Source organism: Pan troglodytes, chromosome 18 (assembly GCF_028858775.2).
Source record: "Pan troglodytes isolate AG18354 chromosome 18, NHGRI_mPanTro3-v2.0_pri, whole genome shotgun sequence".
NCBI classification, from domain to species: Eukaryota; Metazoa; Chordata; class Mammalia; order Primates; family Hominidae; genus Pan; species Pan troglodytes.
The window spans coordinates 3,885,313-3,910,691 of NC_072416.2; the positions used below are offsets into that span (position 1 = coordinate 3,885,313).

A 25,379-nucleotide genomic window follows, 5' to 3' on the forward strand; every position below is an offset into this window, starting at 1 on the left:
CGGCGTTCTGGAGAGAATGTGGGACCCGAGGCGGAGGGAAGAGACGGCTGACATCACTCCAGGGTAGGGAAGACCGAGATGGGAGAAACTAAGGCGAGAACCCACCACCCGGGCGCAGCGAACCCAGCTCGTAGCCACGTGGGAAAGCGCGGCCCTGCCCTTAGGCCCCGCCCCACTCACGCGTCAGGCCCCGCCCACCCCACCGCCCCCGCTCCCGCGTCCAGGCTCCGCCTCGTCCCCGCGCAGCGCAGGCGCATATGCGCCCTCCCGCCTGGCGTCCTCCGCAGATTCGCGCTGAGAGGCCCGCGGAGACCCGCCCCAGAGGCTCAAAAAAACCCGCGGGAGCCTCGCCCGGACCCAGGAACTCGTGCTCGGGGCCAACCGGCTGGGCCGCGATCGCGTTTCGTCCGGGGCCGCAGCGGCCGTGGGGAATCGGCTGCAGCGAATCGTTGGCGCGCGGGGCCTGAGCGCGCTGCAGTCACCCGGGAGCCGGGTCCAGGTCGGGTTGGGGGTCGGGGGATCGGGGATCGGGGGTCCGGTTGGGTCGGGTTGGGCTCCAGGTCTGGTTGGGTCGGGTCCAGGTCGGGTAGGAGTCCGGTCGGGGTCGGGGTACAGGCTGGGGTCCGGGCCTGGATCGGGGGCGGGTCCGCGTGCGGCTCCTCTAGCCCCGAACGCGTGTTCCCCGTAAGCTGTTGGTTTCTAAGGGGCTGAGGAATGGCGACTGGAGCCACCCCTCACCGCTCAGGGAGCCGGGAGGGCCGGCAGCTCCCGCGGGCCGAGTTTCCCGCCTTGGGTGCGAGGACGCGTGGGGCCGCGCTGTGCCCGGGGAACACTCACCAGCATCCCTGGCCTCCACCTCCCTCTCGCGCCAGTGGCACTCCTGGTTGAGACAACTGAGAATGTTCCCTGGGCACAGTGGCCCGGGTTGAGAAGCCCTGCAGTGGCTGGTAGCGTTGGGGTCCGAGCGGAGGAGCGAACTCTGGGTGGAAACCGGCAGGCACTGGAGGGGAAGGAGGCGGGACAGGGTTGGGTGGGACCAGGGGTGAGGGGTGTGGGGTCTCGGGGCGCTCACCGAGGGGCTTCCTGAGCGTGTGTGGATTATTTCCGTGCCCCAAGCTGAGCCCTGTGTCCATGTCACAGGTCGTCTTCCCGTGACGCCCGGATCTGTCCTGCAGGATGGAGCCAGCACCCTCAGGGGTTCGACTCGCCGTCCGGGAAGCCATTCATGCCCTCTCGTCTTCGGAGGATGGCGGCCACATCTTCTGCACCCTGGAGTCCCTGAAGCGGTATCTCGGTGAGATGGAGCCTCCAGCGCTCCCGAGGGAGAAGGAGGAGTTTGCCTCGGTCCACTTCTCGCCTGTCCTCAGATGTCTTGCCAGCAGGCTGAGCCCGGCCTGGCTGGAGCTGCTGCCTGACGGCCGCCTGGAGGAGCTGTGGGCCAGCTTCTTCCTGGAGGGCCCGGCGGACCAAGCCTTCCTGGTGTTGATGGAGACCATCGAGGGTGCTGCGGGGTGAGTGGGCTGGGCCCATCCTGGGGTTGCCGGTAGCCTCAGAAGTGATGAGAGTGGCTTGAAGGACTGGACCAAGAGCCTCTCTAGTCCCTGTGAGGGGCTAGAGAGAGAGCCTGCTCCTGGCTGAACCCCTGAACAGAAGAAGCGGTCTGTGTCTGTCTTCTTTGCGATGGGAGGGTACCTGCCGTGTCTCACAAAGTCCCTCGCTTGCTCCCCGTCCGGCTGTGTCAGAGAGGGATGGGATGAGAGTGTTCACATCCCAGGCGGCAGAGGCAGCCCGTCAGCTGGGGATGTTCCAGGTTTTCCAGGGAAGCACAGCTGTCATCACTGACACGTGTCCCATGTGGACTCCCAGCCCCAGCCGGCTCCCAGGCTCAGCCTCAGATCACACTGCAGTCCTTGCCAGGACACTGCATCTTGAGAAGCTGGGTTTTCAGAGGTTGCTGTGATCAAAGCAAGCACTGAGTTATCCGCGTCAGCAGCAGGGGAGGGGTGTCCAGTGAGACTCCAGGCTGGGGAAGCCGCTCAGGGCCCCGAGAGCTCTCACACAGTAATCGCAGTTATTTAGGAATGGATTAACAGATTTTCCCATCTGGCTTGTGGTTTTGGACTTCACGCTGGTTATGTTGTTGGGGCTGCCCGTGTCATCCGGGCTGCTGGTTCCTTGTGGCAGGAAGGGGGCCCCGAGGATAGGGGTTGGCAGCTCTGCCCAACACGCCTGTATCTTCAGCCCCAGCTTCCGGCTGATGAAGATGGCGCGGCTGCTGGCCAGATTCCTGCGCGAGGGCCGGCTGGCAGTGCTGATGGAGGCGCAGTGTCGGCAGCAGACGCAGCCCGGCTTCATCCTGCTCCGGGAGACGCTGCTGGGCAAGGTGGTGGCCCTGCCCGATCACCTGGGCAACCGCCTGCAGCAGGAGAACTTGGCCGAGTTCTTCCCCCAGAACTACTTCCGCCTGCTCGGCGACGAGGTCGTCCGGGTGCTGCAGGCAGTTGTGGACTCTCTCCAAGGTGAGGCCCTGCCTCGGGGAACCCCTTGGCCACCCGTCTTCTTGGGTCCTCGTCCCCTGCCACCCTCTGGTGCCTCACGGCCTCTGGAGACTTTGGAGTCTCTGGTTGATGCCGTCAGGCAGGTGGGGATGTCCCTGTCCCGCACAGTAGTGACCGGAAGGGCTCATCTGCTGTGGGCTGAAGTCCGCTGCCCTCCACGCGGGCTTCTCTTGTCCCTGCAGTCCCTTGGGTTTCCAGGGCCCAACTGTGCTGTGGTGGCCAGGTGGGGGATCTCGAGGTTCTCAGGTCTGGAGGCAGACGCTGGCGGTGCCCTGGAGAGGGGGTGTTGTGGGAACGGCCTTGCCCGCTGCTGGGCTGCAGGGCCCCGTGAGCGCCCGTGCTCGCTCTGTTTTCCCTGGGGCGTCAGATGGCGGCTGCCGCGAGTGTGCGTTTCACTAGCGAGAAGGAGCCTGGGCCGGGGCCTGCACAGCACCCGGAGCGTCTGCCTCTCCCTGCAGGGTGACCCCTTCCTTCTCTTGCCTTTCCCGAGCTCCAGGCGACAGCTCAGACGCAGGTCGAGCACCTGGGTCCGGACTCCACCCTCCACATGCTGCCCCGACCTCGTTCTGAAACTCCCTCCCTCGCTCAGGGGCACCCTGGGGTCCTGGAGCAGCTCGGCGCCCCCTCAGAGCCCAGGAGGAAGCCGGGCCCCTCGAGTCCCTGCGTGGGGCCTGTGTGGCCCAAGCCCCCTCGCCTCACCTGGGGGTTCCTGCAGCAACCTCCCGAGCCCCTCCCGTCTTTTCCGAACGTAGCCCTAGGCTTGCAGCTGCTGCTGTGCGTGGGTCCATGTGTTGAGGCTTTGGGAACATCTCGGACACACGTGGAATGCGGCTTTTTCACGCGTTCGGGGTTGGCTGGGGCCATCCTGGTCCCCACGCGGCTCTGTGCTTGCCGCTCCCCTGCGTCCCAGCTCTTCTGTGGGGCTGGTACAGCCCGGCCCCTCCTGGTTCCCCCCGTTCCCTGGCGTGCGCTCCTTCCCTGTGGGCGGCCGTGGTGGTGGTGCTGCTCCAGGGTCTCATGCCCAGCTCAGGGCCCAGGCTTACCCTGCGTGGCTGTCTCATGCCCGGCTCAGGGCCCGGGCCTACCCTGCGTGGCTGTCTCATGCCCGGCTCAGGGCCCGGGCCTACCCTGCGTGGCTGTCTCATGCCCGGCTCAGGGCCCGGGCCTACCCTGCGTGGCTGTCTCATGCCCGGCTCAGGGCCCGGGCCTACCCTGCGTGGCTGTCTCATGCCCGGCTCAGGGCCCGGGCCTACCCTGCGTGGCTGACCCAACTTGGCCGGGCCCTATCGATGCTTTCTCTCCTTCCTTGGCAACATCATACCCGTCCCGACCTCCTACACCATCGTGACGATTAAGTGGGCTAAGATGGGTGAAGGTTTGAAAGGATTGTGATTTGCTTGTCAAGTTCCACGCACTCCTGTTCAGATTTGCTGGGTAGGCTGATGGGCACCAGCCGTTGTTTTGAGTGAGTTTTGCTGTCGGTTGGAGTCCGCCTGACCGAGAGCAGCTCTCCCCACACCTAGATGTTCTTTTGTGCCTTCCCGCCGGCCTCCTCATCAGGCCTCCCTTTCTGTCCCAGGTGGCCTGGATTCCTCCGTGTCCTTCGTGTCTCAGGTCCTCGGGAAAGCCTGTGTCCACGGGAGGCAGCGTGAGTAGAGCAGTGCCTTCCTGCCCGTCCTGCCCCGACCCTCACAGCCCGTCAGCCTTCTGCAGAAGGCCGAGAATCCCTCCTGACCCTGGCCCTCTGCGGGGTCCCCTTGCCCGGTCCTGTCCTGGGCCCGTGGGATCTGGGGCTCAGCTGTGCTGACTGGGGAGCTGTGGGGCTGTCCTTGCTGGACCCACACAGCCCCAGACACCAGGTGGGTGCAGCTCCCCAGGCTCAGGTCCTCCGTCTGTCCCCTCAGAGGAGATCCTGGGCGTGCTGGTACCCCGGCTGGCAGCGCTCACCCAGGGCAGCTACCTGCACCAGCGCGTCTGCTGGCGCCTGGTGGAGCACGTGCCGGACCGGGCCATGGAGGCCGTGCTGACCGGGCTGGTGGAGGCCGCGCCGGGGTAAGCAGCCAGGCTCTCCTCCAGCTGCACTGGCTTCTGGGGGTCTGCACCCCCAGAGGCTGCCATTCCTTCACGCTACTTCTCCTGGGCGCCGTGCTGCAGCTGGCACCCCCATGTAGGTGCCACAGGGTGTGGGTGGTGCCCTCTCACTTCCCGCACGTGCTGATGGTGACCTCTGCATCAGAGGGTCCCTTTCTCTTATGAAATAGCATCGATGTTGTGAACAGCCCACACCGTAAAGGCGCCTGTACCTTGGGCCGTCCACCCGTCCTGCGCCTGTGGTCCCCCTCGCACACGTGTGCGCCATGTCCAGGCTCTGACATGGTGATGGGCGGTGACTCACTTCCCCACGTCTTTGTGCAGGAGAATCAAGGTTGCATTTCTGGAAGCAGGACTGCCGGCCATTTACCCCCACAAACCCTGCCAGCTCGCCTGCCTCAGACGTCTCCCCTCCCTTCAACGTGTGCAAGGACATACCTGTCTCTGCCCAAAGTGTTTCCTCCTCTTTTTTTTTTTTTTTTCTTTTTGAGTTGGAGTCTTGCTCTGTCACCCAGGCTGGACTGCAACGGTGCAATCGGCTCACTGCAACCTCCGTCTCCTGGGTTCAAGTGATTCTCCTGCCTCAGCCTCCTGAGTAGCTAGGACTACAGGCGCCCGCCACCACACCCGGCTAATTTTTGTATTTTTAGTATAGACGGGGTTTTGCCATGTTGGCCAGGCTGGTGTTGAACTCCTGGCCTCAAGCAATCCACCCACCTCGGCTTCCCAAAGTGTTGGGATTATAGGCGTGAGCCCCTGCACCCGGCTGACTTTGCATTCTTGATTCTGGGTGAGGGTGTGTGTGTTTAAGGCACTTGTATTCTTTTCTCTGTGAACTATATAATCATATAATCACATTCTATTTTATAGTTTGTTTTGGTGGTGGTGTTGGGGGGGATTGTTTTTAGAGACAGGATCTTGCTCTGTCTCCCAGGCTGCAGTGCAGTGGTGTGATTATAGCTCACTGCAGCCTCGACCTCCTGGGCTCCAGCGATCTTCCCACCTCAGCCTCCTGAGTAGCGGGAACACAGGTGCGCGCTATCATACCCAGCTAATTTTTAAATTTTTTGTAGCGACAGGGCTCACTTTGTTGCCTGGGCTGGTCTCAAACTCCTGGCCTTAAGTGATCCTCCTGCCTTGGCCTCCCAAATGTTTTTTTAACCGTTATTCCTTTGTGTGGAATTTTAAGTGATAAGTGAGGGAGAAATCCAGCCATATCTGTTTCCACACTGGCTGGAGAGACTTGTGGGGCTCTTTCTGGAGACCCATAACCTCTCACTGGGAGGACTCTTTCAGTCTAGACCAGGGGCCTACAGGCTACTTGGACAAAATTTGGCCCGCTGCGTGTTTTTGTAAATACATTTTTTTTGGCACTGTCAAAGGAGGCCTTCAAGGGTGGACCCGCCTCCGCCCGGGCTGAGGTGCAGGGAAGGAGGCTGTCGGGGGTGGACCCGCCTCCGCCCGGGCTGCGGTGCATGCGCTCTCTGGGTTGTGGCATTTATGCCCCAGAGAAGGGAGGATGAAGGCCCAGCTCAGGCAGTCGGAGGATGGAACCAGAGGCTCGTGGCTAGGAATTGGCAGGCCGGGAGTCAGGCCGCCGTCTGTGGGCATCGGAGTTCACGCTCTCGCTCCTGCCTGTCTCCAGGCTGGCTTGCAGCTCTGGCCCCTGACTCTGTCTTGCAGGCCTGAGGTCCTTTCGAGACTGCTGGGGAACCTGGTGGTGAAGAACAAGAAGGCCCAGTTTGTGATGACCCGGAAGCTTCTGTTCTTACAGTCCCGGCTCACGGTGAGGACGCCACGGAGGGTGCAGGCTGCTGGCTGCCCCATCACAGCAAGAATGGCTGCAAAACATGGGGTCGGAGCGGTGTCTGCTGCCTGGGAGACCCTGCCTGTGATTTGGCAGTGGCTGGCAGGAGTTGGCGAGGCGGTGGGTGCCTCCCTGCCCTGATGACAGGCCCTGCTGTGACGGCTCTGAGTGAGGGCTTCTCATGTCTCAATCTTCTAGACTCCCGGGAAGCCACCCGCCCTAGCTGCGTTCTGTGCCAGGGGCCTGAGGGGGTGGGGTGGGGTGGGTGGGGGATAGGTGAGGACACAGAGGAGGTCGTGCATTTCCGGGACTTATGACTCCCGTCCCCATGGCCTGGAGCCCGGAGGGGATGAGCCAGGTCCCCTGAGCCCGGAGGGGATGAGCCAGGTCCCCTGAGCCCGGAGGGGATGAGCCAGGTCCCCTGAGCCCGGAGTGGGTGAGCCGGGTCCCCTGACTCCCGGCCACATCTTGCTTCACCCTCCTCCTCTGCTCACACGAGAACTTAAGATGGCGAGGCCCTGCCCCAGCACGGCAGCAGCTGCATCCTACGTTTTTATATGGAACCATTTTATCACGTTCAGTTCAAAGGAATAGAGGCGGGTGGGTCGCTTGAGCCCAGGGGGCAGCTTCTGCGGGAGGGGAGGGGTCCCGCATTCCAGGAGGCAGTGGCTGCCCCCATGCTTGTCCGTCTGCTGCCCTCAGTCTGGTCCCAGTCCTGGCATGGCTCTTGGCCTTGGGAGCCCCGGGCTGGCCAGGCGGCGGCCTCAGCCCGGTGGACAGGCATGTGCTTTTGTTGCAGACGCCCATGCTGCAGAGCCTGCTGGGCCATCTGGCCATGGACAGCCAGCGGCGCCCGCTCCTGCTGCAGGTACGTGCCTCCTGGCTCTCCGTCCCTGCGAGGCCCTGGGAGAAGAGCCGTGCGGGGCTCACCTTTTGGGCGGCAGGGTGAGGCTGGCTGGGCTGGGGCGGAGCTCCCTCAGAGTGGCTGTGGGCCTGGCGGGGACAGGCTGGCCCCGAGCCCCACGCAGTCCTGGGCCATGCCACCTGCAGGTGCTGAAGGAGCTGTTGGAGACGTGGGGCAGCAGCAGTGCCATCCGCCACACTCCCCTGCCGCAGCAGCGCCACGTCAGCAAGGCCGTCCTCATCTGCCTGGCGCACCTCGGGGAGCCGGAACTGCGGGACAGCCGGGATGGTGAGCGGGTGGTTTGGGCTCCCCCCGGCCTCGGGCGCCCCGAGGTGCTCAGGGGGCCTGTCCGGTGCTTGCAGAGCTGCTGGCCAGCATGATGGCGGGCGTGAAGTGCCGCCTGGACAGTAGCCTGCCCCCCGTGCGACGCCTGGGCATGATCGTGGCAGAGGTCGTTAGTGCCCGGATCCACCCCGAGGGGCCTCCCCTGAAATTCCAGGTGAGCGGGCCGTCCCCTCCACGTCCCCGTGTGGCTGGCCCGGGTCTCCCGAGCGGCTGCCTCTCCAGCCCCAGGGTCACCGCCTCTTCCCGGGGTCCAGACTTGCAGAGCGTCCGTGTGGACTTCTCGCAGGGCTGAGGCTGGAAGCTGTGGCAGGTTCTCAGCCCTGAGCTCCTGGGGCCACACAGGGTCGGGTGAGCACAGGGCCCCCAGAAGGATTGCCTGGACACGCTCACAGACTCTCTCTAGACGGGGGCCCGAGGGAGGCTGGGGTTAAGGGGGCCACCCCCTGCGGTTTGTCCGGCCAGGGCTGCAGGGCAGCCAGGTCGCTCTGGGTCGGTGGCCGTGGGTGTCAGCCTCTCTGCTGCCTGCTGCCCGGTGTGGGCGGCTGCCTGGCCGTGGAGGAGCCCTTTCTGCCTCAGGCTGTGGAGGTGACGGCCTGTCCTCTTATCTGCTGAGAACCTGGGATCTCTCTGGGGCATTGGCCTTGGGGGAGGCCCAGCTCCTTCGAGAGGGGCCACGGCCCCCCAGCTTTGAGCACTCCCAGTGCTACCCTTGGCCTGAGGTGGAATCTTAGAAAATCGCTTTTAAAAAGACACCTGGCTATCCAGGGCCCAGCCACTGAGTGAGACCGGGCTGGGAGGGAGGCCGCAGTGGGGAGTGGCTCCCGTGGCTCCGTCTCGGGGAGGGGCGCTGCAGCCTGGTGGATGCTGCTGAGCCTGCTCCCCTGCTGTAGTACGAAGAGGATGAACTGAGCCTCGAGCTGCTGGCCTTGGCCTCCCCCCAGCCTGCGGGTGACGGCGCCTCGGAGGCGGGGTGAGGGTCTCTGCCCCCCGGGACCCCACCGCGTGCACATCTTACTGCTCTGGATTCCGCCGCCGCGATGGGAGGGGGGAAACCCTTTCTTTCTGTCCTGTGAGTCCTGAGACCAGAGGCTCGAGGGGCCCCTAAAGGATTTTTGTTCCTTGTTTCCTTAAAGCACGTCCCTCGTTCCAGCCACGGCAGAGCCCCCTGCAGAGACCCCCGCAGAGATCGTGGATGGCGGTGTCCCCCAAGCACAGCTGGCGGGCTCTGACTCGGACCTGGACAGGTAGGGGCTCTGCCACCCCAGTGGGCAGCGTGCAGGAGGCCGGGAGGCGAACCCCTCACACTCCAAGCTGCGGCCCCATGGGGGGCTCCCTGCCTGCTCCGTGCTTCTTCTCTTTCGTCCTCATGTGAGGGCCCACAGCTCCCAGCTCCACCGTAGGCGCAGGGGCCGAGGCGTGAGCTCCGCATCTTGGGGAGGAGAGAGGGGCTGGCTCTGCCGTTGGGCACTTCCTGTCACAGGCCATGGGCTGTTCATGTCTGCTTTGCTCTCCTACAGCGATGATGAGTTTGTCCCCTACGACATGTCGGGGGACAGAGAGCTGAAGAGCAGCAAGGCTCCTGCCTACGTCCGGGACTGCGTGGAAGGTGGGCACGGGCCCCTGGAGGGCCTTGCTGGGCTGGGTATGGGTCTCGCTCACAGCCTGGTTCTGCCTCAAGGGGCCACCAGGAAGCCCTGGGCCCGGGGTGCCGACCGTGCTGCTGGCTCTCATGGGTTCAGGGTCAGGGCTGAGGCTGACCGAGGCCACTCTGGGTTCTGTGCAGCCCTGACCACGTCTGAGGACATAGAGCGCTGGGAGGCGGCCCTGCGGGCCCTTGAGGGCCTGGTCTACAGAAGCCCCACAGCCACTCGGGAGGTGAGTGGGGGGCGGGAGTGGGTGGGGAGGCCCAAGACGGTAGCTCCCCCAATGCCATCTGTGTCCTGGCCACTGAGGGTGACATATGGCTCCCGTGTGTGACAGGGCTGCTGCCTCTCCCGGGGGGCCTACGGCCTGGGGCCTCTGCTGGGGTGGGTGGCTCAGGCCCTGTGAGCCTCGGTGAGGCCTCAGGGCGGGCGGCTGGGTCCGACAGGTTTCCCAGCCCTAACCCCTGCGTGCAGGTGAGCGTGGAGCTGGCCAAGGTGCTTCTGCATCTGGAGGAGAAGACCTGTGTGGTGGGATTTGCAGGGCTGCGCCAGAGAGCCCTGGTGGCCGTCACGGTCACAGACCCGGCCCCGGTGAGTTCCCGCACCCGTGGCCCTGGCCAGTGCAGGCACAGCGGGAAGCATTGGGAGCTGCGGTGCCTGAGGCTCGGTCCTGTGCTGGAGCTGGCTGTGAGGTGCCCGGAGGTCGCCCCGGGTGGCCCTCAGGTCCCGGACCACAGCAGCCTCTCCCCTGTGTCCTCAGGTGGCCGACTATCTGACCTCGCAGTTCTATGCCCTCAACTACAGCCTCCGGCAGCGCATGGACATCCTGGACGTAAGTGCCTCCTGGGCCTCAGTCCCCCTGGTCTGGCCCAAGCTGCCCTAAGGTGGGGCTGCCAAAACCTGGGTCTCCTTGTTGCTGGGCCCCAAGGGCTCGTGCAGGCCTGTCCACTGCCTTCGTGAGTGTGTGACCCGGCAGGACTCAGCAGTGGGGGAGTCAGGGCTCCCGGGGCAGAGAGTTTTGTTTGTTTAAAATAACAGCTTTACTGATATAATTCACACGCCATAAAATTCACCGCTTTAGGATAAAATGTGTACTGCGCAGGTGAGGGAATATTATTTAGCAATGAAAAAGAAAAATTTGAATCCCAGCACTGGAAGGCTGAGGCGGGAGGATCGCTGGAGCCCAGGAGTTCGAGACCCGCTTGGGCACCACAATGAGACTCCACCTCTATTAGCCAAGTGTGGTGGCGGGCGACTGTGGTCCCAGTTACTCGGGAGGCTGGAGTGGGAGGATCCCTCGAACCCAGGAGGTGGAGGCTGCAGTGGAGCTGTTTGCACCACCGCACTCCCGTGTGGGTGAGAGAGGGAGACACTGTCTCAAAGATAATTCGATTCTGATACGCACTGCCACACGATGAGCCTTGAGAACATTTAGTTAAAGCAGCCCCAGGGCCTGTATATCGTTTGATTTCACTTAAGCGAGCCGTCCAGAGGAGCTAGTTCACGGAGAGCGGACGGGGCTGTAGGGGCTTGGGGAGGGGATATGGAGTGAGGGTTTCACGGGGACAGTTTCAGCTTGGGAAGGCAAAAGAGTTCTGGCGAGGGCGGAGGTGATGGTTGCCCATCATGAACGTACTTATTAATGCCACGGAACTGTACACTTAAAGATGGGGAAAACAGGCTGGGCGCGGCGGCTCATGCCTGTCATCCCAGTGCTGTGGGAGACAAAAGTGGGAGGATTGCTCAAGCCCGGGAGTTTGAGATCAACCTGGTCAACATAGCAAGACCCTGTCATCTCCACCAGAAGAAAATTAGCCGGGAGTGGTGGCGCCTGTGGTCCCTGCTACTCTTGAGGCTGAGGCAGGAGGATGGCTTGAGCCCAGAGGTTGAGGCTGTCGTGAGCCGTGATGGCACCACTGCCCTGCAGCCTGGGCAATAGAGCAAGACTCTGTCTCTGTAGAAAAAAAAAAAAAAAAAAAAAGCAGCCGGCCACGGCGGCTCACGCCTGTAATCCCAGCACTTTGGGAGGCTAAGCCGGGCGGATCATGAGGTCAGGAGTTCAAGACCAACCTCACCAACATGGTGAAACCCTGTTTCTACTAAAAACACAAAAAATTAGCTGGGCATGGTGGTGCATGCCTGTAGTCCCAGTTACGTGGGAGGCTGAGGCAGGAGAATTGCTTGGACCTGGGAGGCGGAGGTTGTGGTGAGTCAAGATGGCGCCACTGCACTCCAGACTGGGCGACAGAGCGAGACTCCATCTCAAAAAAAAAAAAAAAAAGGGAGGGGAGGGGTTAACGTGGTAAATCTTGTATATATTTTACCACAATAAAGCAAAAAAGACTGAGAACATGAGAACAACTCACCGCAACTGGTTTTTGGTTTTTTTTTTTTTTTTGAGACAGAGTCTCGCTCTGTCGCCCAGGCTGGAGTGCAGTGGTGCGATCTTGACTCACTGCAACCTCCGCCTCTGGGGTTCACGCCATTCTCCTGCCTCAGCCTCCCGAGTAGCTGGGACTACAGGCGCCCGCCACCACGCCCGGCTAATTTTGTGTATTTTTAGTAGAGACGGGGTTTCACTGTGTTAGCCAGGATGGTCTCGATCTGCTGACCTCGTGATCCGCCCACCTTGGCCGTAACTGGTTCTAAGGTGCACACTTGGGTGGCGTTCGGAACATCCGCAGTGTCACGCAGCCGCCTCCTCTGTCTAGTCCCAGAGCGTCCTCATCACCCCAGAGGGAAACCCCATCCCTGTCAGCAGTCGCCCCGACCCTCCCAGCCTGGGAGCCTCCGGTCTGGCGCTGGCCTGTTAAGAAGGTGTCCTAGAGATGGAGGCGCACATGGGTCCTTGGTGCCTTCTCCGCAATGTTCTGAGGTCCCCTCGCCCGTGGCACGTGCCGCTGCAGCGTTGCTTTTGCTGTGAGGCCGACTTCCTGGGAGAAGGGCATGTGGCTCTGGTGTGGCGGGACTGCGTGGCTTTAGGATGAGGCTGCGCTCGGCCCTGGGCGTGTTCTCATCTCCTGGAGCACGGTGCCCACCTTCCCCACCTTCCCGCCTACCAAGGCGCGGTCGCTGTGAGCTACGGGGAAATGACTTTTCTCCTTGTTCCCAGAACACCTTCTCCCAGGCTGGGAGGGCCCCCGGGCCCGTTTCTGGGGCTTTGGCTGATGACTTGACTCTTGGGAAATGTTCTTCCCTGGAGCAGTGGCGACGGCCCTGGGCCTATCTCCCTCCAGGTGCTGACTCTGGCCGCCCAGGAGCTGTCTAGGCCTGGGTGCCTCGGGAGGACTCCCCAACCTGGCTCCCCAAGTCCCAACACCCCGTGCCTGCCAGAGGCAGCCGTCTCTCAGCCTGGCAGTGCCGTGGCGTCCGACTGGCGGGTGGTGGTGGAGGAGCGGATCAGAAGCAAGACCCGGCGGCTCTCCAAGGTTAGTGGCGCCTGGTCAGCTCCTCACGGGCATGGGGACCGTGGGTGGGTGGGAAGGGCGGTCAGACACCTCCAGGCGCTGTCTGCAGCGAGGGGCGGCCACATTCGCTGGGGATGGTGCCTTTGCCGGGATTCCTGAAAGGCAGGGTCCATGGTTTGCACCGAGGAACTGGATCTTGGCTGTAGGAGACCCAGACTGGGCTTGGGGACATGCTAAGTGACAGGTGGTGCTAAGTCCTGGTGGTGCTCTGTCCTCAGAGCCCATCTAGGCCGGGGTGGTGTTGCTCCACCCGAGGATGTTTAGGGGCGTCTGGAGATGTTTTTGGTTGTCACTGGGGGAGGGTTGGAGGCCATGGAGGCATCCTGCAGTGCCCAGGGCGGCCTCCCCAGGACGCTCCTCCAGCCTTCAATGTCCTGCCTGCAAGTTCGGGAACGCCTGGTCTGCTGTCCAGGCATTGGCCGCGGAGCCTGAGTCCCGTCACCAACCCCATGGGGCCTGGGAGCTGGGCGGGGCCGGAAGAGTAGCCCAGGGAGGCAAGGCGAGGCTGGGGTCCACGCTGCTTTGTGGGATCCTCTCGGGCTGGGGGTGCCGTGCCCGCTGCCCAAGCCTGCACCTCCGTGATCGCTGTAGTTGTGTCTGGCAGGGTGGCCCGAGGCAGGGCCCGGCAGGCAGCCCCAGCAGATTCAGCTCCGTGGCCGGCCACTTCTTCTTCCCCCTCCTTCAGCGCTTTGACAGGTGAGTGGGTTTTCCGTGGGCCTGTGGACGTGGGGGACAGGGACCCTGGACGTACCACTGTGGCCAAGAAGTTCGGGCTGGGATCTGAGTGGGTTTGGGTGTGAACAGGGTCGTGCTTTGCTGTGGCTTTTTGTAAGCCTGTGTTAAGTGGCAGGGAGCGTCCCGCAAGGTTCCTCTGTGGTTGAGCTTTGCCATGAGGCACCAGGCATCTGCTCCGATGCTGGGCTTGTGGCATGGCTGGCAGTGCCGCCCGCACGTGCCCGACGCCATCACCTGCTGGGCCCTGCTCGCCTCCTCCTGCCTCAGCCGGCGCTACACTGGCCCCACGTTCAGGGCGTGAGGCTCTCGAGATGGCAGAGAAGTGTGGGGCCTGGGTTGTGCTGCGGCAGGGGTGGGGGTCTCGGCGTTGGGAACTCCTGGCCCAGGTGGACTTGTGCCAGACAGCCCTGCAGGGGGAGTGGGCACCCGGAAATGTCTGCTCCTATGATCTCGGTGCAGGCAAGGCGGTGGGCACGGGAGGAGGGGCTGTGTGGGGCTCCCTCGGTCTCCCACGGTGGCCCAGGAGGTTGGGGACCTGGCCCTGAGGCACCCGCTGCACCTTGGGCTCCATCCTGTGCTCTAGGCCTCTGGTGACCTTCGACCTCTTGGGAGAAGACCAGCTGGTTCTCGGAAGGCTGGCGCACACCTTAGGGGCCCTGATGTGCCTGGCTGTTAACACCACGGTGAGCCGGGAGAGGTCGCCGGGCGCCGGCCTGTGCTGCCTGTGGATCAGGAGCGCTCCTCAGCCTCACCTGCGCCCAGGGATGGGTGTCTGAGGGAGGGGCTGCCTGTGTGGGCCCCCGGGCAGCGGGAGCATCCCCTCGGCTGTCAGGCAGGCCCTGTCCCTGCTGCTGCCCAGCAGCGGAAGCCGCCCATGGGTGCTGGGATGTGGGGACGGCGTCGGGACCCCACTGACTGTCCCTCTGCTGGTGTCCAGGTGGCTGTGGCCATGGGCAAGGCCCTGCTGGAATTCGTATGGGCCCTTCGCTTCCACGTCGATGCGTGAGTGGCCTGTGGGGCTGGGCCAGGCCAGGGGTGCAGGCAGACACAGGGGTCTTATTGCGGGGGCCCTGTGGAGCCTCGAGGTGGCTGACAGGCAGCCTGGCCTGGTACTTCCCAAATAGGAAGTGTGCCAGGCAGGGCCGCAGTGTGGGTGGTCTGCCACACTGAGGGGAGTGGGAGGTCTGGGGTGTGGTCCCTGCCGAGCTCAGCCCCCGCCTTCTTGCCGGCAGCTACGTGCGCCAGGGGCTGTTGTCAGCCATCTCCTCCGTCCTGCTCAGCGTGCCTGCTGCGCGCCTGCTGGAGGACCTGATGGACGAGCTGCTGGAAGCCCGGTCCTGGCTGGCGGGTGAGTGTCGGCCCGGGGTGTGTGTGTGTGTGTGTGTGATGTGTGTCAGCCTGGGGTGTGTGTGTGTGTGTGTGATGTGTGTCGGCCTGGGGTGTGTGTGTGAGATGTGTGTCGGCCCGGGGTGTGTGTGTGTGTGAGATGTGTGTCGGCCTGGGGTGTGTGTGTGTGTGTGTGTGTGTGAGATTTGTGTCGGCCCGGGGTGTGCGTGTGTGTGTGAGATGTGTGTCGGCCCGGGGTGTGCGCGTGTGTGTGTGTGTGTGTGATGTGTGTTGGCCCGGGGTGTGTGTGTGTGTGTGTGTGTGTGTGATGTGTGTCGGCCCGGGGTGTGCGTGTGTGCGTGTGTGCGTGTGTGTGTGTGTTGCAGCTCCTGCAGGCCAGGCTGCCGTGACTCCTTGGGACCCACACAGGCAGTGTGTGCAGGCCGGAGGTGCAGCCACCCCAGCACTGGCCGTTTCCCTCCTTTGGTCCTGATCCTGGACCCTGTTGGGGTCCCTCTGTGACCCCGCCCGCCCGCCTCCCTGGGCCCCTCCGGCCGGTGCAGTCCTGGCAACTTTTTGTTTGTTTGTTTTTTAGACAGAGTCTTGCTCTGTCGCCCAGGCTGGAGTGCCGTGGCACAATCTTGGCTCACTGCAACATCCGCCTCCTGGGTTCAAGCAATTCTCCCGCCTCAGCTTCCTGAGTAGCTGGGATTACAGGTGCCCACCACTGCGCCCAGCCAATTTTTGTATTTTTAGTAGAGACGGGATTTCGCCATGTTGGTCAGGATGGTCTCAATCTCCTGACCTCGTGATCCACCCGCCTCAGCCTCCCAAAGTGCTGGGATTACAGGCGTGAGCCACCGCGCCCGGCCAGTCCCAGCACCTTTTGTTGTTTGCTGGCCTTTGTGGTCCAGTGGTTGGTTTGTGGGGCCCTTAAGGTGGCTTCATGGATACCGCCTCAGTTTCCACGTTTGTCAGGAGGGTCCCGGGTGATACGGGTCCTTCCCAGGGACTTGTGCTCAGACCTCTGTGCTGGGGCATGCTGGGGGATGCTTTTGGTGAGGTCACCTTTCCTTTCCCGTGGGGCTGGGCTGTGTGCCTCTTCTGCCCCAGCCATCTCCCCTCTCCCCACCTGGGCGCAGTGCCAGCCTGCTGGGTGTGAACGGGTGTTTCCCATGGGGAGTGGAGCCAACGAGTCCCCGGGGACGGGCTGAAGAGCAGGGCACGGTACCGATGGACACGGGAAGGGCAGGCCCAGCTCTGCCCTGTCCCTTCCCAGGACCTGTGCTCAGGGTGGCCGTGAATGTCTTCCCACGGAGCAGCTGGAGGGTCCTGGGCCCAAAGTGTGGGGAGTGCTGTGCTGGGCTTTGCTTCTTTCAAGGGGGGTGAGGCCCCCCAGACACCAGTCCCTTGGAGCTGCTGCCCAACCCCTCCTCAGCATGCTGTCGCCCACTCGCCCTGCCTGGAGGAGGAGAGGTTCCCCTTTGGCCAGTGGAGCCACTGACGGGGCTGGGTGGGCGGGCACATTCCCTGCAGTTCCTGGCCCACCTCCTTCCCCAGAGACTGGGTACCTGCAACGTCATCATCTGGGGGCCTTGGGGGCCTGAAGCACCAGGAGGAGCAGGGGGGCCCTGTCCCTCAGCCGATCCCTTTCCACTCGGCTGGCGGGGTCCCGACAGGGTGTTCTCCTTTCATAGGCACCTCCCACAAGGGTCTACAGGTGCCTCCTCACCCTGCGATTCTAGCCCAATCTGGGGAGGAGCTGTGGCCAGCAGAGCCCCCCCAAGGCTCCCCGGGGCCCCAGGCTGCAGGAGGCCTTGGTGAGGGTCCCAGCACTGCGGGCAGCCAAGAGCTCTGGCAGTGTGCGGTCCCAGACACCCAAGAGGCCTCCCCACAGGCGGGTGGCACGCCCACCACCCGGATTCCTAGGGTCTTCCACCTCCGACCACAGCCCTTGTCTGCCGTCCAGCAAGGAGCAGGCCCTGCTGGTGTTCCGGTGTTCCCGGGTTGTGTGCCCCACCCCAGGCCCCCTTCCCATGGCTGCCTGTCCCGCGGCTCAGGGCAGCCCTCCATGTACAGTGCTGCCTGCACAGAGCCTGTGGCATGCAGGCCCCAAGGCCTTGGGGAGAGTCCGGGGTCACTGCAGACCCGAGCCCCCTTTCTTCCATGGAGTCAGGCCTGGCGGGGCTGGTTCAGGCAGACTGAAGACAGGAGGAGGGAGAATACGCCCTCCATGCTGCCTCAGCTTTGCTTGTCACTCTCGTCTGGCAGACGTGGCCGAGAAAGACCCGGACGAGGACTGCAGGACGCTGGCACTGAGGGCCCTGCTGCTTCTGCAGAGACTCAAGAACAGGCTCTTCCCACCCGCGTCTCCCTAGTCCCTGGAGGCCTCCCCAGGACCACCCCCGCTGACAGCAAGGAAGGCGGCTGAGCAGCAGCCTGGAGCAGCAGAGCCAGGCTTTGTAGCGAGGCCAGGTCTGCGGCCGCATCCGGTACGGAGAGTGCAGATGCAGGAAGGCCCGGCCTGCGGCTATTTATAGTGCAGCCAGTCTGCTAAAAATACACTGGGCCTGGGCACTGCCCGCCGGGACATGGCAGCCTGGACGTGGGGCTGGGGCTGTGGGCGCTGCTGGCGGGGTTGACTCTTGCAGTGAGGGCAGAACCAGGCTGGCAGGAGGGGAGGACGGTGTACCTGCTGCTCAGAGCCCCCAAGGTTCTCCTCTGAGAGCCACCAAGCAGGACAGAGCAGCTCTTGTCCCAGGTCCCTCGGGCTGAGCGCTGTGTCACCAGGAGAATAGTGCTCACAGCCCAGGCAGGGTGTGTGGCTCCTGGATGGGCTCGTGGGGCGGGATGGGACAGGGCACGGGCTCTCAGAAAATAAACTACTTTATTGGAATTACAGGAGTGTTGGTGGCCGGTGGGCAGAGCCTAGCAGGGGGTGCAGCCGCCAAGGCCCGGGTGTCCCAGCTGTTGCTCAGGAGCCGTGGGCCCTGTAGGAGTATGGGGAGGATATGATGTGTGGGGAGCAGGGGGGCAGGTGCCCCAGCCCTCCAGCTGCAGCTTCCTGAGGTTCTAGAAGTTTCTCAGGCTTTACAGTGTGTAGCTGGGAGAATAGGATGGAAGGGTGAACCCGACTCCCTTCAAAGGAATGAATCCAAAAATCGAGTGGAGCTGCCGGGCACCCAGAGGCAGGCGGGACACAGCAAGGTGCAGACGGGTCACAGCCTCTGCCGGCCCGGGCCGCTGCGTTCTCGCCCAGCTCTGTTGCGTATTCCAACACAGACATGTCTTTTCCCAGCAAAAATGCTGGCTTTGCCGCAGCTGACGAAAAAATTCCAGAAGATGCCTTTCTGCAGCAGCACGCTGGTCCTGGGGCCCAGGCCCCTCAAGGGTTGTCATCTGCCTCTTCCACCACCTCCTCGTCCAGCTCCCTGGCGTCCTCCATGCCGTTGTGGCGGACCGGCTCGGGGACGGTGCGTGGCAGTGGGAGACCCAGCCCCCGGTGCACGGCGTCCACGGCCTGCGGGCTCACGTAGTAGGACATGTTGGCCAAGGGAAGCCGCCGCCGCATCTCCTCCAGGAATCTGTAGGCCTGAGGCAGAGGAGCAGACATTACTCAGCTTTCCTGAACAACCGGGCACGACCCTCTGCCTGCAGGCCAGGCACGTGCTGCTGCCCCTGGAGGCGGGTGGGGGTGCCTCCGCGCTGGAGGACACGGGGTGCACTGAGGCTTCCCATTGGTGATGGGGGAATGTGGTGATGAGGGGATGCGGTGCCCGCGGACCCCACACATGTCATGTGTGGACACTCAACAGGAAGCTTCGGTCGGCATTTCAGCTGGAAATGCAGAGCCAGGGCCCTGGAAAGTCCCTCAGCAGCTGTGCACAGGCCTGCTCACCCTGTGTGTGCGGGCAGAGCCTCCTGGGGAGGCAGAGGCCCCGTGTTCTGCACTCGAGTCTTGCGGGTGGACATGCATATGTCAGAGTGGAGGGCAGGCAGCAATATCTACTGGTTTGGCTTGGGTATTTTTTTTTTTTTGAGATGGAGTCTCAGCTATGAAGATATAATAAGCTTGTTGGATGGCCCCTCCCATCACCTGGCAGTGGACCTGTGTTTAAGGAAGGCCTCAGCTGGGGTGGGCGCTGGTGGAGTGCAAGCCTTCCACAGTCTCAAACGAGAGGCTGAGGGCAAACAGCCACACCTGAAAAGATGCTGCCTTACATGCTGACAAACCACCTGCCATGTGCCAGGCGCTGTGCTGGGGACACAGGGGACACAGGACGTAAGGGCACAGAACAAGCTTGGGTAATGCTGTAGTGGGGAGCCAGGTCAGGCCGAGGTCCTGCAGTGGCAGAATTCAGAGAAGGGCTGGCACAGGGAGGGAGAGAGAGGAAGGAGCTGACCAGGGTCGAAGAGGGACCCTGTGGTCAGAAAGGGCCGGCGTCCTGATGCAACCAGGGCCTGGCGCGTGTGACTGCTCTGTGTGCAGAGCTAGCTTCGGAGAGGGCAATCAAGTGGTTCCCAGAAGGCAGGCAGAAGGTGCGCAGGGCGGGTGAGGGGTGGTGGGGGGCAGGAAAGGTGGCGTAGGTGGGTGAGGGGTGGTGGGGGGCAGGACAGGCGGCGTAGGTGGGTGGGGGGCAGGATGGGGGGCAGGACAGGCAGCGTAGGTGGGTGAGGGGCGGTGGAGGGCAGGACGTGGGGACAGAAATGTTGCCGGTCTCCAGCATCGGGAGGGTGTGTGCGGGCTGTGCTCAGATGATGGATGATGGCGGGAAAGCTGAGCAGATGTAGGAGCTGTGGCCTGGGTGAGGTGGTGCACGTGATCCCGGGTGGCGCTACAGCAGCAGCCAGGGAGCGTGTGCCTGGGCACTCTCAGTTTAGCTGGGCTTCCCAGTGTCTTTTTTCTTTTGTATCTCGAGTTACTAAATTCCACAGGCTTCAAGCAACCATAGAGAGAATAAAGAAGTTGGCGAAATATTTAAAATGTGGATTTCCTGTTAATTTTGAGGATATAGCAGTCTGGGCATCTCTCTACTCCCAATTTTGCTTTTATACGGAAAACTATAGTTCTCCTAGAAACAGAAACCCCGTTGGAGCAGGGCGCGGTGCTGCACTCCAGCCACTCACGAGGATCCCTTGAACCCGGGAGGCTGAGGCTGCAGGGAGCTGTGATTGTACCACTGCACTCCAGCCTGGGCGACAGAGCAAGACCTTGTCTCAAAACCAAACCAAACAACAACAAAAAAGAAACCTTGTTAGGATTAGACTTGAGTTGTTTTTTCCAGCAGCAAAAGGGGTCAGTGAATGGAAGTGGAACGGCGCAGAGGGGAGTGAGCAACCGGGCCAGGAAGTCTGTGTCTCACGGAGCTGACCTTTCAGCCCTGAGGGAGAGCCACTGCCAAGGAGCTTTCCTGTGAATTCTGGAGGCTGCAGCCCAGCGAGCCCGACACGGTCGCCAGCATGTTTCCCAAGCTCATTTCTCGATACTCAGTTTGTGAGCCCCGGGAACTATCTGCTAGGGCAACACAACTGGTGGGTGCAGAGGCCCTGCAGGCATCGGCATAGCTGCAGGGTCTGACGGATGCAGGCGCGTGCAATTCTCTATGTTGGCTACAACAGAATTATGGTTGAAAAAGAGGCTGGGCGCAGTGGCTCATGCCTGTAATCCCAGCACTTTGGGAGGCCGAGGCGGGCGGATGACGAGGTCAGGAGATCGAGACCATCCTGGCTAACATGGTGAAACCCTGTCTCTACTAAAAATGCAAAAAAAATTAACTGGGCGTGGTGGCGGGCGCCTGTAGTCCCAGCTACTCGGGAGGCTGCAGCAAGAGAATGGCGTGAACCCAGGAGGCGGAGCTTGCAGTGAGCCGAGATCACACCACTGCACTCCAGCCTGGGCGACGGAGCGAGACTCCGTCTCAAATAAATAAATAAATAAAAGATTTTTGTTGACCACAGCAGCTGGAATGTGAAGGTGGAAATGTGGGGATGCAGCAGTCACAGAGGGGATCCCAAATCCTGAGCATATGCTGCCCTCGTCACTAGTTGCTCCCACACTACACATGAGGCAGGGGAGGCGCAGACTTTAAGCCAACTCAAGCTACAAGCAGGGATTTCAGCTGCTATCCACCACAGGGGAAAGAGTTTTGGCTCTGAGCTGAGCAAAGGTGATTGCCTAATAAAATGAACCAAAAAAAAGCAATACTCTTTGGAGGAATGTAACAGAATCCAGAGTCTCTACAATGGATTATCCACAATGTCCATGATACAAAAAAATGACTAGACATAAGAAACAGGAAAATTTGACCCATACTCAAAAGGCAAGTAATGGAGATCAATCCTACATGACCCAGATATTGGAATCGGTAGCTAAGATTTTACAGCAGCAGTTACAACTCTGCTTTAGGATATAAATATAAAATATATTTTAAACAAATTAACAAATAGGGAATTTTAGCCAATAAATAATAAAAAGAACTAAGTGTAAATTCTAGGGCTGCAAAATACAAGCTCTAAAAAGATTGCTGGAGAGGTTAACAGCAGATTGAAGATAGCTAAAGAAAGTCTAGATAAATACAAATTAATCCAAAGGACAGAAAAAAAGAAAATAATGAGCAGTAATCACAAATGTGTGTCTACTAGATATGGAAGACCTAACATTTAATTGGAGTCCCAGAAGGAGAAAAAAAGCAAATTTCCCAAATTTGGCAAAACACAAATATAGATCCCAAAAGCCCAGGATAAATACAATGAAAACACCTAGGAACATCATTATCGCACTGCTGAATCACAAATTGAAGAAGAAAGTCATGACAGCAGCCAGTGCGGTGGGAGATGGAGAGACACACGACATGTAAGGGCCCCACAGACAGCCCATAGCTGACTCTTCCAGAAACAATGGAGGCCCAGACAGGGAAAACATTCAAGTGCTGAAAGGAAAAAAATCTGTCAAATCAGGATTTTTTTTGAATCAGGATCTTGCTTTGTCACCCAGGCTGGAGTGCAGTGGTGCTATCACAGCTCACTGCAGACTCAACCTCCTGGGCTCAAGCAGTCCTCCCACCTCAGCCTCCCAAGCAGCTAAGACTGCAGGTGCATGCCACCATGCCTTGCTATTTTTTTCAGAGATGGGGTCTCACTTGTTACCCAGGCTGGACTTGAACTCCTGGCCTCAAGAAATCCTCCCACCTTGGCCTCCCAAAGTGCTGACATTACAGGCATGAGCCACTGTGCCTGGCCTCAGAATTCTCTATCTGATGAGAACAACCTTGAAGAATACAGGCAAAATAAATACATTTCAGATTAACGAAAAGTAAGAAAATTCATCATCAGGAGATCTGAACTGGAAGAAATGTTAAAGGGAGCTCAGGCTGAAGAGGAGTGATACCCCACATGCAAATCGGAATCATAGGGAAGAAGTAAGAACACCAGAAATGGCGCTTTGGGAGGCTGAGGCGGGTGGATCACCTGAGGTTGGGAGTTTGAGACCAGCCTGACCAACATGGAGAAACCCCATCTCCCCTAAAAATACAAAATTAGCCAGGCGTGGTGGCGCATGCCTGTAATCCCAGCTACTCCGGAGGCTGAGGCAGGAGAATCACTTGAACCTGGAGGGTAGAGGTTGTAGTGAGCTGAGATTTGTTGCCCACTCCAGCCTGGGCTACAAAGAGCGAAACTCTGTCTCAAAAAAAAAAAAAAAAAAAAAAAAAGAACACCAGAAATGGTAAATATGTAGGTAAATGTAAAAGACTATTTCTTTCCTTTTAATTTCTTCAAAATACATATGACTGTCGAAAGCAACAATTATAACACTATACTGTGTTTATAATACGTGTACATGTTACACATACGACAAATACAGGTGGGGACACAGGTGGGAAATGGACCTACCTGCTAACTCTAATGTGGTAAGTATGTTTATGGTAATCTCCAGGGCAAACACTAGAAATACAATGCAAAGAGAGGAGTAGAGATAAAAAGCTGATAGCTAAAATGAAATTGTAAAAAACAGTCCACTAAGGCCAGGTGCGGTGGCTCACGCCTGTAATCCCAGCACTTTGGGAGGCCGAGGCGGGCGGATCATGAGGTCAGGAGATCGAGACCATCCTGGCTAACATGGTGAAACCCCGTCTCTACTAAAAATACAAAAAAATTATCTGGGCGTGGTGGCGGGCGCCTGTAGTTCCAGCTACTCGGGAGGCTGAGGTAGGAGAATGGTGTGAACCCGGGAGGCGGAGCTTGCAGTGAGCCGAGATCGCGCCACTGCACTCTAGCCTGGGGGACAGAGCGACACTCTGTCTCAAAAAAAAAAAAAAAAAAAAAAAATCAACTAAAAAGAAGGCAGGAAAAAAGGTTTAAAGTAACAATAATAAAAACTGGTAGAAAAAGTTGACTGGTAGAAAACTGACATGAAAAAGATGGATGGGATTACCATCAGAGTGAGACACTGCAGAAGGAAAGCTGGTAAACTTGAAGCAACAGAAATGGCAAATCCCTAAAATGAAAAACAGAAAAAGTCCTTGGGGGAGAAAAGAAGAGCATCAGTTGAGCTAGGGGATGGTACTGTATATACAAGTCATTGGAATTTCAGAAGCAGAGGAAAAAAGGAATAGAAGGGAACTTTGGCCAGGTGCGGTGGCTCACGCCTGTAATCCCAGCACTTTGGGAGGTGGAGGCGGGTGGATCACTTGAGGTCACGAGTTCAAGACCAGCCTGGCCAAATGGTGAAACCCCATCTCTACAGGCATGCTGACGCACACCTGTAGTCCCAGCTACTTGGGAGGCTGAGGCAGGAGAATGGCGTGAACCCAGGAGGCGGAGCTTGCAGTGAGCCGAGATCGCGCCACTGCGCTCCAGCCTGGGCAACAGAGTGAGACTCCGTCTCAAAAAAAAAAAAAATACAATAATAAGAAAACCCAATAAAATGATGAGAAGAGACTTGAAGCCTTCACAGAAGGTGTGTAAATGGATAATAAGCACATGAGAAGGAGCTGCACATCACTACTCATCCAGAAAATGTAAATTTAAACCTCAGCGAGGTACTAGTCACCCCCTAGGATGGCTAAAGTTAGAAAGAATGATCAAATGTTGGTGGAGATGAGGAAAACACTAGAACACTGCAGCTGAATAAGTGATTAGCTGGTCACTTTAAAGTGACTACACGCTGTCTCTAAAATTAAAAAATAAGCAACTAAAAAATGGAACACCATTTTCTTTTTTTGTAAAAATCCCTGAAAAAGAAATCGTGGTTATTCATACTCGGGTACATGCAGACATTTCTTCACAAACAAAGTAAGTCTGTCGCTTTCCTGCGACACTGCTAGTAACAGCCAGTAACAGCATGAGACTGTTACTTTTTGCTACCGACAGATTTTTTTTTTCTTTTGAGACAGGGTCTCGCTCTGTCACCCAGGCTGGAGTGCAGTGGCGCCATCAGATCTCACTGCAGCCTCAACCTCCTGGGCTCAAGGGATCCTCCCACCTCAGCCTCCCAAGCAGCTGGGACCCCAGGTGTGAGCCACCATGCCTGGCTAATTTTTCCCCTTTTTGTAGAGATGGGGTTTCACCATGTTGCCCAGGCTGCTCTTGAACTCCTGGGCTCAAGTCATTCTCCTGCCTCAGCCTCCCAAAGTGCTGGGATTACAGGAGTGAGCCGCCTACACACAGCCTCAGTTTGAGCCGTTAAGCCTTCGTTTCAGGAGCCTTGCGTGGCGGGATGCTGCTAGTGAGCAGCACTCAGGCCTCACCGTCTGGTATTCCTCCTTCCGCACGTAGTGCTCCACCAGGAAGCCATAGACGTCCCCGATGCGGATGGTGCTGTCCAGGTCTGGTTCCTCCAGGAGCAGCTCACACTGCTTGATGGACTCCTTGGGGTCCTCTGTGTACGTCCTGCCGAGAGCAGAGATGAGGCCTGGGCCCCGAAGCCCTGAACACCTACTGCTATCAGAGGTCAGAGGAGACTCTTGGCCTGTAAGAGGAGCTCTTCAGAATGGCAGGAGGAAACTTTCTATGAAGTTAAATTCATCAATTCCTTAATTTGTTCATTCATAAATTAACTCATCCATGTAACACTCTTACTGATCACTTGAATGCTGGGTCCTATGCTTGGACTGAAGACCAAAGACTTCTGACCCCTAGTTCCTGCTCTATGGAACAGTCCAGAGGGGGCTAGAAACCTCTGCACAAAGCGTGACCCAGAGGGGATGTGGTGCATGTGGACAGGGTACACGGAGAGGCGCACGGCACCCCTTGCCCAAGGCCGCTGGGAAGAATCCTCCAAGCAGAGAGGCTGCCCGCACACAGGCTGCGTGTGTGACCTGGCGTGAGGGTCTGTGGCAGAGCAGGGTGTGTGGCCTGTGAGCTGGGGTGACACCAGGGAGGTGAGCCTGCTGGAACACAACATGGTCCAGGGCAGGTGACTGGAGCCGTGGAGAGCTCAGGCTCCCATGTCAGGAGGGTCCAGGGCCCATCTGGCCACCCACTGACTCGGCCATTCCAGACAGG

At 59.7% G+C, this 25,379-nt stretch overlaps 2 protein-coding genes across 16 annotated transcripts in view; one reads left to right on the top strand and one right to left on the bottom strand.

Annotated features, from left to right (window-relative positions):
- The first annotated feature begins 206 nt into the window (after nt 1–206).
- TELO2 (telomere maintenance 2) lies at nt 207–17,772 on the top strand. 2 transcript variants are annotated; one of them, XM_016929169.4, is made up of 21 exons: nt 207–499; nt 1,141–1,511; nt 2,242–2,519; nt 4,138–4,206; nt 4,463–4,610; nt 6,333–6,435; nt 7,256–7,324; nt 7,507–7,648; nt 7,723–7,859; nt 8,596–8,675; nt 8,839–8,949; nt 9,223–9,311; nt 9,489–9,580; nt 9,823–9,939; nt 10,109–10,180; nt 12,585–12,776; nt 13,420–13,511; nt 14,134–14,233; nt 14,488–14,552; nt 14,783–14,898; nt 17,148–17,772. In XM_016929169.4, exons 2-21 carry the CDS (start codon nt 1,177–1,179, stop codon nt 17,252–17,254), a joined length of 2,514 nt encoding a protein of 837 aa, XP_016784658.3. In that variant the 5' UTR covers nt 207–499; nt 1,141–1,176; the 3' UTR covers nt 17,255–17,772. The 2 variants fall into 2 exon arrangements, with proteins under 2 accessions (XP_016784658.3, XP_054524654.1); XM_054668679.2 differs by having other exon boundaries at nt 7,256–7,318; nt 7,501–7,648.
- IFT140 (intraflagellar transport 140) overlaps nt 17,745–25,379 on the bottom strand; it is a 102,634-nt gene continuing 94,999 nt past the window's right edge. For 13 of the 14 annotated variants that reach the window (XM_054668642.2, XM_016929149.3, XM_016929156.4 and 10 more), the window contains 2 exons: nt 24,623–24,764; nt 17,745–18,468 (listed from right to left, as the gene is read on the bottom strand). In XM_054668642.2, the coding sequence (XP_054524617.1) occupies nt 18,262–18,468; nt 24,623–24,764 (349 nt within the window). In that variant the 3' untranslated portion in view covers nt 17,745–18,261. Of the gene's footprint in view, nt 18,469–24,622; nt 24,844–25,379 lie in introns of all 14 variants that reach the window. The other variant, XR_010152206.1, reaches the window with a different exon arrangement.

What these genes read in the sequence shown, in the direction of transcription:
- TELO2 (XM_016929169.4), top strand. Translation starts at nt 1,177, where the DNA reads ATGGAGCCAGCACCCTCAGGGGTTCGACTCGCCGTCCGGGAAGCCATT. An exon ending in CTCCTTCAGCGCTTTGACAG is followed by an intron (nt 13,512 to 14,133) that starts GTGAGTGGGTTT and finishes CCTGTGCTCTAG; the next exon opens with GCCTCTGGTGACCTTCGACC. An exon ending in AGCCCGGTCCTGGCTGGCGG is followed by an intron (nt 14,899 to 17,147) that starts GTGAGTGTCGGC and finishes CTCGTCTGGCAG; the next exon opens with ACGTGGCCGAGAAAGACCCG.